We start from the raw sequence: 10869 nt of genomic DNA, 5'->3' as shown, positions 1-10869 counted from the left end.
TCTGTTTACTTGGACTTTGATTTAGCTTTCCAAGTATTAGTATTTGCAAAACAACCAGTTTTCATAACTCTGAAAATCCTTCTAATTGTTATCCAAAATGAAAAGGCATGCTGTTGTACAATGTTAGTAGCTACATTTTACGACATATACATGGTTTCCAGATACTACCGTAAAGCCCAGCTCATTGACTATCTAGCTAGCTTTGCTTGGCCCCGATTGGTGCTTATTTGACAAAGATACAGTCGTTCAAGTGATGGCCGCCCGCGTCATCGGCGTGCCATGAAGGCGTCGCTCTCTGACAAAATATGGTGTCCTATAGGATATACTACACCCCTAATGAAATAGTGAAGTCTTGTTACCTTCTAGGATCTCTGAGGAATAGATGTGAATGTGATTTTACTCATTAAAACAATGTTTAGGGTGAGATTTTCAGATTCCTTTAATTGAAAATTGAATGAGTAGAAATACAAAATCGATTGTGCATGCTATATGGACCTTTTTAGGATATGAAAAAGGATTTTATCTAACAAAATGACACTTCACGTTATCTCTGGGACCCTTTGGATGATAGATCAGAGCAAGATTTCAGAATGTAAGTACACATTTCACCTTCAGAGGTGAATTTATCAAACCTATCGCTGTGAAAAAACTGTTTTGTTGTTAGGAGCTCTCCTCAAACAATAGCATGCCATTTTTTTCGCAGTAATAGCTACTGTAAATTAGATAGTGCAGTTACATTAACAAGAATTTAAGCTTTCAGCTTACTGAAATGTGTTGTTTCTCTAAATTCTGTGACCTTGACATAACGCACTGCATGATTTACAAGGGGAACAGTTTCCCCCAAGTTACCCTACTGATATGATCGAAAGAAAGGGAGTGCTGCTCTCGGATCAGCGTTCTCCATTCAAATCTTACCTTAACATTATAATTATTTCACAATACTTACGACGGATTAGCTCCTTGAGATATTACCACCTACGGCTGCAAATATTGAGGTGTCTTATTTTAATGCTTACCCAATTCAAATGTACTAAATTACCAATTTGGCACATCATTGCGCACGTTAGGCTACACATCAAGAAATCTATTGAGACAAGTGACAGACAGTAGCCTACAAGTAGAAAGAAAGACATTTCAGTGTGGCCTACTTGTGCACCTGACATTAAAATGAGAAACTTAAAATAGAAGTCAATTTAAAATGCAATGTATTTCAATATGATTGAAATATGCCTATAGTCTACTGTTTATATTTTAACACAGTCATCTCGGTTTTCATTAGATTATGAACGTTTTCAAGTACACCGTTAATAATGGTTTTGGGAAACATCTCAGCGATTTAATGAGGGGACTATGGAGGTTCTAATTTAGCCTTAATTAAGGATCAGACCCATTTTTCAATTTTTGCCGAAAATGACATACCCAAATCTAACTGAATGTAGCTCAGGACCTGAAGCAAGGATGTGCATATTCTTGATGACATTTGAAAGGAAACACTTTGACGTTTGTGGAAATGTGAAGTTAATGTAAAAGAATATAACACATTAGATCTGGTAAAAGATGATACAAAGAAAAAAACGTTTCTTTCTTATTTTTTTCTTCATCATCTTTGAAATGCAAGAGAAAGGCCATAATGTACTATTCCAGGTTAGGCGCAATTTAGATGTTGGCCACTAGATGGCAGCAGTGTATGTGCAAAGTTTTAGGCTGATTCATTGAATCATTGCATTTCTGTTCAAAATGTTGTATCAAGACTGCCCAAATGTGCCTAATTGGTTTATTAATACATTTTGAAGTTCATAACTGTGCATTCTCCTCAAACAATAGCATGGTATTACTTCACTGTAGTAGCTACTGTAAACTGGACAGTGCAGTTAGATTAACAAGAATTTAAGCTTTCTGCCCATATCAGATATGTCTATGTCCTGGGAAATGTTCTTGTTACTTACAACCTCATGCTAATCACATTAGCCTACATTAGCTCAACCGTCCCGCGGGGGGGACACTGATCCCGTAGAGGTTTTAATATGCTTTTGGGAAGCCGGTCCATGTTCTATTCTACCCATGCATACCCTAGGACATGGATCATCAACTAAATTCCGCCCCAGGACAATTTTTACTTAAGTGGATGGTCAGGGGGCCAGAACATAATTACAAATCATTTGTAGACTGCAAATTGACTGCAAGAAGCCCAAGCATATATAACATTTGACTAAAACATAATCATTTCAAACCTTGCTTACGTTTGTACATGATCACATATTATATTATGTGTGGGAATACTTTGGAACCGATTTCCAAAATTCAAATCACTTGGAGCCGATTTGCTGGTGTTTTTAGTCTTTTATGTCCAACAATAAAATAAACACTTTTTTTGCTCAGATAACTTAGGGGGGCCAAATAAAATCACCCGCGGGCCAAATTTGTCCTGTGGGCCGCTAGTTGGGGAACACTGCCCTAAGATCTCTATGTGCAAACCATCCTCTAGGCCTAATGGACATGTAAGGGTTTTGCAGAATACACAACATCTGCATTTGAAATTAGTTTATTAATCTCTTGATCGATATAGGTTTACTCTGCAATATGAGGGAGGACATCTGCATTGCTTGCTGTTCGTGGTTTTAGGCTGAGTTTCTGTATAGCACTTTGTGACATCTGTTGATGTAAAAAGGGCTTTATAAATACACTTGATTGATTGCAGACATGCTTAGAAAAATAAACGTTTTAGCTAATTACAATATAACATTGTGCAATGTAACAATGACAAAATAAAATATTTAAAAAACACTTTGGCCTTTCATAAAATAATGAATAATAGGCCTATATATATATATATATATCCAGTACCAGTCAAAAGTTTGGACACACATACTCATTCAAGGGTTTTCCTTTATTTGTACTATTTTCTACATTGTAGAATAATAGTGAAGACATCAAAACAATGAAATAACACATATGGAATCATGTAGTAACCAAAAAAGTGTTAAACAAATCAAAATATATGTTATATTTGAGATTCTTCAAAGTAGCCACCCTTTGCCTTGATGACAGCTTTGCACATTCTTGGTGGCAATATAACCTCATCTATAAATGACCTGTGGTAATAACAAAATATTTGGCAAAAACTGATTTATCGCTCCAGTGTTGCTGGGTGGAGTCCCCCATAGAACTGGCTTCTGTACCCTGGGTTGAGATTAAAACAGAACATTATGGGCTGGTTTTCAAATCACAGATTAGGCCTAGTTCTGTACTAATGGAGAATTTCCATTGAACATCCTTTTTAGTCTAGAACTAGGCTTAATCTGTGTCCAGGAAACCAGCTCGAAGTGTTGTCACTATTGGTATAATGCAAAGAAAACATAAAGCAGGTATCGGTCTGTAAATATGAAAATAATTATCTGTCTGTGGATTCAAACTTGTCTAGAACAATGCATTAACAAGGCCATTTCATGTAGATTAATGTCAGCTATGTTGACATTAATATGTAATATTGTAGTTACTATTTTAGAACTATCCACTATCTACAATGCTAGTGGGTGAAATCAAATCAGGATGACAGAGAAATAACCAACCTGGACTCCGGGGTAGATGTAACATAGCAAACACAAATCTGTCTCCCTCCATTTAATATATTGGCTCCCAAGTGGTGCAGCGGTCTAAGGCACTGCATCTCAGTGCTAGAGGTGTCACTACAGACCCTGGTTCAATCCTGGGCTGTATCACAACCGGCCGTGATCGGGAGTCCCAAAGGGCGGCGCACAATTGGCCCAGCGTCATCCGGGTTAGGGGAGGGTTTGGCTGTCATTGTAAAATAAGAATTTATTCTTAACTGACTTGCCTAGTTAAATAAAAACAATTACAAAATATGTATGGTATGTATTAATTTGTGGATGTCCACAATCCATTTCTTATGATATGTTCTGAATTGCAATTTGTGCAATGTCTTACAAATTGGCGATACGTATGATATGTTACGAATTCCAATTTGTTGTGGCTAACGTTAGCTTGGCTAGAGGTTAGGGTTAAGTTTAGGGGAAGGGTTAGCTAGCTAACATGCTAAATAGTTGCAAAGTTGCTAAAGTTGTCTGTGATGTTGTTCGATACACGTGACCTTTGGGTTGCTAGACGTTTGCGTTATACGCCCACCCATCCTCCCCACTTTAGTTTTTGGCTTAAGTAACCTTCTGTCTTATGTAACCATACCAAATGTAACGTATCATACTACTGTAATTTGAGTGTCACAGATTTGTGTTTACTATGTTACGTCCTTGAAGTCAGGCTGTATTAACTGATCAGCACTAGTAAAACGTGTCTTAATAAGAACGAATGCACATGTCATACTGTAGGCTAGGGCTCTCAGTAACTCAGACATTACAGGTCTTGAGTGGCTCAGTTGGTAAGAGTGTGGCACCACCGATGGCAAGTTCATCACTGGTTTCAATTCCTGCAGGGATCACATACACATGCTAAAAGTGTAGGCTATCCACTCATTGCTCTGGATAAAAGTGGCAACCTTATATGGTTACAAATGAAATCCCATTCATAACCCCTTGCACATCTATCATTATCGAAAATAGATTAAGGCAAAGTATGGATCGGGTAAGGCTACAACATGGTGTTTGAATACGACCATGCAGAGGAAGTCTAACAGGAACAGCCTCAGTACATGTATTCTGAGAAATTAAGAAGAAAGCGGAAGTGAGTGGCATTTCAAATGGGCACAGTTGATCGTCTTCCTCTATAGGAAATAAATGTAACACTGGAAATTGTTTGAAACCGAGAGGCAGCTCCTATTAAGCCTCTTTGCCAAAACCTGAAGCTGCCTTATGCTTGGCCATGTAGTAGGCCCTGAACTCATAAAGCGTCTCCCATGTCCATATAATTGTATTAATTATGATCTCAAAGGTAAAAACCAATCCTATAATCAGCACTCCTACTCTGAGACGCTTTTTGAATATGGGCCCAGATGACTATTTAGCTCCTCCTGTAGTGATTTCTACTAAATAACATTGAAAACTTGCCCCATGGGACCATGATAAAACATAGATAAATGTTTCAAAAGAAACAGTAGTGTTCTCATAGCCTAGTCCCAGATCTAGTTGTGCTGTTTAACCAACTCCTATGGCCATTGTCACATAAATTACTATAGGCGTTGGCAAGACAGCACAAACACATCTGGGACCAGGCTAGTGTCCTCACAGTAGTTAAACGAGAGAGAGGTGATGGTCAGTATCAGTAACAGTAGTAGAGCTGAGAGCGTAGACCCCTGAAGGTGTCATCATCCTGGGCAGCACCACCAGGCTGCTGCCCTTGAAACGGCATGGAGTCTGGGAGAACTACGCCCTCTAGAGGATCTGGCTGGCAGAACTCCACTATAAACTCCTCCTCAGAGTCCAGTAATGTCTTCGACCAGGCTGACATGTCGAGGTGGCCGGCTACCCCACCATACTCCTCTGGCAGGACGGATCGAGGGATGTTGCGGTGCAGAGAGCGCAGGTCTGACCCATGGAGAACGTACTGTATGAAAAATAAAGGAAATTATGTTAGACTGATGTGTCACAGAATCACAAAGGAGCATACAGTACTTCAAGTACTCCTGTTCATTTGATTAAGTTAATTCATAATGGCTTTAAATACATTTGAATTCACTGAAAGTCATATCACTGGTAACCCCTATATATAAAAAAAAATAAAGGAGAGCAGGGCACTCTAGGAGCTCAGATGCAAAAAAATGTTATGTCCAACGTTTCAACAGACAAGCTGTCTTCATCAGGGTATAACCCCTGTATATAGCTCGTTATTGTTATTTTATTGTGTTACTTTTTAATTTGCATTTTATTTTTTACTTTAGTTTATTTAGTAAATATTTTCTTAACTCTATGTTCTTAAAACTGCAATGATGGTTAAGGGCTTGAAGTAAACATTTCACGGTAAGGTTTACACCTGTTGTATTCGGCGCATGTGACAAATAAAATTATATTTTATTAAATTAAATCTGAATGCAGTGATCAAAATTCAACAGGTTACTGTGTACAGAAAAAGGAGGATAAGAAGAAAGACTCACCCTCTCTGCCATCTTCTCCTTCAAAAAAGGCTTAATTATTGCAAAGATCCCTTTGAAAATCCGGGGCTCATTTATGATGTTAACAGCCTTGATTCTTATTGGGAAGCTATCCTGAAATGCAACATTGAAATTCAAATCTATTTATATTATTTACAAAATACACAAGCCAAGAGTATCTTTCTTAAGGGTGTTTGATAAGATAAATATTTGAGATCTGATTCGAGTGTACTTTGATCATGGTTGATAATATCAAAACTTAAATATCAGAACAGTAATAAGGTTACCTGAAGGATGCTGACAACCTTCTTGGCCAGGAATGGGCCCGGATTGGATGCCTGAGACAAGCCCACCCCAGTGTAGTCTGCTAAGATGACGATCCCATTAACCTGAGTCTCCTCTGGCTGAATCAGCTTCTCCAGAGTCAGGTAAATTGCCCGGATGTTGTCCTCAAATGGATAATCATTCGCTTTCCATTTTCCTGTTGTAAAATAATTTGTATTTAGTAACACAGAAAAAGGTCAAGCATAGGACAATTTTAATCTATTATATCAAGGCTATTGGCAAACATGTTTTCAAGATTCCAATTTTTGTTTTTGCTGTATATGTTTATGAGCAGCTATTAGCTCCTATGTCATGCATTCTAGTGTATTATAAACTGGGTGGTTCGAGCCCTGAATGCTGATGGGCTGACAGCCGTTGTATATCAGACAGTATACCAATTGTATTACAAAACATTTATTTTTACTACTAATTACGTTGGTAACCAGTTTATAATAGCAATAATGCACCTCCGGGGTTTGTGGTATATGGCCACTCCGCTTTGCGTCGTGCCTAAGAACAGCCCTTAGTCGTGGTATATTGGCCATATACCACACCCTCTCGTGCCTTATTGTTTAATTATACATAGCTCATAGGGCATTGTAAATTATCAATTTCCGTCTCCTATGGATTAAATTAAATGTTATTCTATTGGTCTGTTCTTCTACGATATGTTCATATGAAGTGTTACCAAATAAAGATGAAAAAAAAGAGTTAGAGCCCTTCTTGGACATGGAAATACATTAGATAGTGCGAGCTAACACACTGACCAGGTCTGAGACAGAGGATGTAGCGTCCATTAGGGTCTGGATGGGGCAGGACAGTGAGGAAGCCCAGGTCTAACACATGTTTGATAGTGGAAGGTTTCAGGTCCTGGAAGACCTCAGGCCAGGCACGCCGACTGGTATGGTAGTTGAGGAGAAGCTGCATGGCACGGTCATAGTCAAACTTCCTGGTGGTTGGACATGGGACAGAACACCATTATGTTAGCTTCAAGATAGAACATCTTGAATAAGAAGAAACCAGGGCCCATATTCATAAACAGTATTAGAGTATGAGTGCTGATCTAGGATCAGTTTTTATATGGACGGAGGGCCTGATCCTAGATCAGAACTCATACTCTGAGACGCTTAGGGACAGTTTCCCAGAGCATTATGGGTAGGTACTGTAATGCATCATGATATACCTGGCCCGTAGGAAGCGCAGGAGGAAGGCATCGTCCAGCCTGGTTCGGAGGTTAGGCTGCTCCTTCAGCACCATGTCCCTCAGGGCCTGCACGTCTCTCAGCCTCCACTCTGGCTTCTCCTGTAGCTCCTCCCGGGCTTTGGCTACCAGCTCAGGGGTCAGAGTGCAGGAGTAGTTGGGTGGCGGAGGGCCGGGGAACCTGTAACCAGCTGCTGGTGGTTCCAGAGGAGGAGGAGACCCAAGATCAATGTGCCTCATGGGCGCGCTTTCTTCAGACATCATTTTGGCCACTAAAATATAAATAAATACCACATACATGTCTGGATAAAACAACACAGCAGAAAAAAGTCGTGGTACAAGAAAACCTGGACTGGAGAGCATTACAAGACAGTAGAACCACATGAGAAATACCACAATTACCACAGAACATCTCTAAGGTTGTTATCAGCAATTAGTCATACACTCACTGTAGCCACAAAATTGTGTGTATTCTCTAGTCTAGCCAACAGCAACAGCAGCAACCTAAACAACATAAATGTCACGACAATATCTTGAAAACACTGTATTGTAAACCATATCCTGTATTTCCCATACATTCTGCTTTTGACTGCGCTGCACTCGAGAAGCTGTGCCTGCAAGCCACTGCGGATTCTGAATACCAACCAGAATTACGATAGTTTTTTGTATTTCCAGAGTCAAAAGTGTTCTCCAGACGAATGCTTATTAAATCAAAACAGAAGCTGCCAACAACAAACCAACCTTTCTGGGTTTCCACTAGTTACCACAGCCACAGAAAAAAATGGCTTTATCGTAAAAATTCATTAAAACAAAATGAGCATTTTGGTCTTAATTTAAGGTCAGGGTTAGGCATAACGTTATCAGTGTGGTTAAGGTTTGGGTTAGGTTTAAAATCGCATTTTGAAAAGATAAATTGGAGAAATGGGCGGGGTTTATAACTTTGTGGCTGTAATAACTAGTGACGACCACCTTTCTGGAGCAATCCGCGGCCAGTTCCGGGTGGCGCGAGATCCTTTCTCTCTTTGGTTACTCTGAAGCATGTGATGAGCTGCGTCATTCAGTACTTGCTACAGTACATTGTAACAACAAATCATGATAAAAATTATACATCAACCCCTAAATAGGCTATTATGAATTGTGTTGGCTTTAGTTTTTTTTAAAATTCGGATACATATTTATACAGATGAAATTCAAATGTAATTTATGATACACACTTTATATTTAATCATCTTCAGAATTAAAATGGTTAACCTAGGCCTTCTAAAATGTGAAGTAAAGTCCAAGCGCGTGATATGCACCTGATAATGGACAGGTTTTCTGCGGTCATTGGATCCGATAGATGGCGCAATTGCACCACAAACGTCGGTTGATAGGCCTAGAGTTTGAGCAAATTGGTTTGAAGGCTTGCGTTAGCTGCCCCCTTTTGGCTTCAATGGTCAGGTCATAGAAATTCTAAATAGACACTAGCCTTTTTCTGTCGCTGCTACACGCTCCTAAACATGCCTGTAAGACCACACTACTCCACACACTGGACCGCAATGAACTGGTAAAATCTTTATTTCCCTACACTTGTTAACAAAACTCGAAGTTGACCCTTTTACTGTAACGAGAAATTGAGGGGAGGTGACAGAGATAAACAGTACAACCTGCTAGAAATGGGTGCACCAACAAACACAAAAATGTAAATGCCTTGTCTTGAACCTACCGATGAAGATATTACTGACTTTTTCTTTAGCTTACTCAAGTAGAAAAATAAGCTACGAGAAGCTTTATTTCACAGCTATCTGCAGTTACTTTATGACATGTTATCAGCCTGAAGAAACACCCCTTGTACTATTTATCCTGACCATGCACTGCCACGTAGACCACGGCTTTTCATTCGTCAGAGACTAAAACAGCCGACAAGCAATTCAAACTGGTTTTGAAATGTCACTAATTCTTTAGCCAGGGTTAACCTGTCCTCGATAAAGAAACATTGAATATCATTATGGTCATTGACCATTATCCATATCATAATACCATGCTAACAATAATTGAGAAATACACATCTTGATGATTGTAGGCTATCTTCATCTTCAATACTATAGCTTAGTAATAACTAAGAACAGTAAAATGAAGATAACAAATCACCTAGTTTTCTCAGTCACTTAACTTGTTGTACAATATTGACTTTTCCAGACAAATGTGTGATAGATATAGGGTGACAGGGGAGACCTCTGAAATAATGTAGCAAATTATATTTTTCCTTCTGACATAAAAATCAGGGTTTATTAACAATGGATAGGCTATGCCTTCTACATTTTTAATTGAGATGTTATTGGTCTCATACATATAAGTTAAGGTTCCATTAAGTACTTGTATTGTGTAATTAAATAAGGGGCAGTGCAAAGTGGTTTAAAAATAAACATTTACATTTTATTCATCTTCACATTGTAAGGTGAAACATATTGCCCATCTTTCCAGTGTAAGGCAGTATTGAATGAAAGGCACAGTTTATTCTGTAATTTAGTAGTTATAATACCATGACACCAAAGGAGTCTATAGTCAAACAAAATACACTAACATGTCTTTACAGTAAAACTGCAAATATTTGTTATGTCTAAACACCAATGCAATGCATTTATTTCAAATGGGAAACCATTGTGAGTTCCTCAACCTGTGAATGCCTTAAGCTTTTATGAAGTGGCTCCACAGAAAGTATACAGTATTAAATGGACTGCGCTGTTTTAATTCAAACATTTAAGCACATTACTACAGAACTAAATAGCGATTTTTAGAACATATAGACAGGGACATATTAAACCATATTAGACAGGGACATATTTCAATGAAACACGACTGTCATACAGCAAGTTGAATAGAACTTGAAAAAGTAAAAAAAATAATAATTCTGAACCAATTGACAACCTATTATACAGCTATGTCTGTCACATTATTACGTTATTTAAAAACATGACAATGTCGTTCTCATCTCTTGTCTGCTTGATACTACATTGTACATGTAATAATATTATTAGGCCTATGTACCTCTGGTGGGGGTCAGTTGACTAATGTATCCCAACTGTACAGTACACTCCTGAGATTTGTTGAGAATAAGTGTTTCTCACATATGAATTGTTTTTCATCTTTATACTGAGTATATACACTGCTCAAAAAAATAAAGGGAACACTTAAACAACACAATGTAACTCCAAGTCAATCACACTTCTGAGAAATCAAACTGTCCACCTAGGAAGCAACACTGATTGACAATAAATTTCACATGCTGTTGTGCAAATGGAATAGAC

At 38.5% G+C, this 10869-nt stretch overlaps 1 protein-coding gene across 5 annotated transcripts; it reads right to left on the bottom strand.

Annotated features, from left to right (window-relative positions):
• Positions 1–4227: 4227 nt before the first annotated feature.
• On the bottom strand, positions 4228–8450 carry LOC115167916 (alpha-tocopherol transfer protein-like). Of its 5 annotated transcripts, none has more exons than XM_029722655.1 (7): positions 8228–8450; positions 8032–8086; positions 7566–7854; positions 7150–7331; positions 6346–6539; positions 6062–6172; positions 4228–5514 (listed from the first exon to the last, which is right to left on the bottom strand). In XM_029722655.1, coding segments are annotated over exons 2-7 (1062 nt in total). In that variant the 5' UTR covers positions 8033–8086; positions 8228–8450; the 3' UTR covers positions 4228–5229. The 5 variants fall into 5 exon arrangements, with proteins under 5 accessions (XP_029578515.1, XP_029578516.1, XP_029578517.1 ...); XM_029722656.1 differs by having other exon boundaries at positions 8324–8450; XM_029722657.1 differs by lacking the exon at positions 8032–8086 and having other exon boundaries at positions 8159–8450.
• Positions 8451–10869: the final 2419 nt, after the last annotated feature.

The sequence above is a fragment of the Salmo trutta genome, chromosome 30, assembly GCF_901001165.1.
Source record: "Salmo trutta chromosome 30, fSalTru1.1, whole genome shotgun sequence".
Classification (NCBI taxonomy): domain Eukaryota; kingdom Metazoa; phylum Chordata; class Actinopteri; order Salmoniformes; family Salmonidae; genus Salmo; species Salmo trutta.
Note: the sequence above shows the minus strand (reverse complement) of the source record. Positions and strands in the feature narration are given on the sequence as shown.

Bases quoted from the DNA above. Each gene is read 5' to 3' on its own strand.
- LOC115167916 (XM_029722655.1), bottom strand. The intron at 6,540-7,149 runs GTCAGTGTGTTA...ATTTTACAACAG, and splicing joins CATCCTCTGTCTCAGACCTG to GAAAATGGAAAGCGAATGAT. The intron at 6,173-6,345 runs GTAACCTTATTA...GTTGCATTTCAG, and splicing joins AGGTTGTCAGCATCCTTCAG to GATAGCTTCCCAATAAGAAT.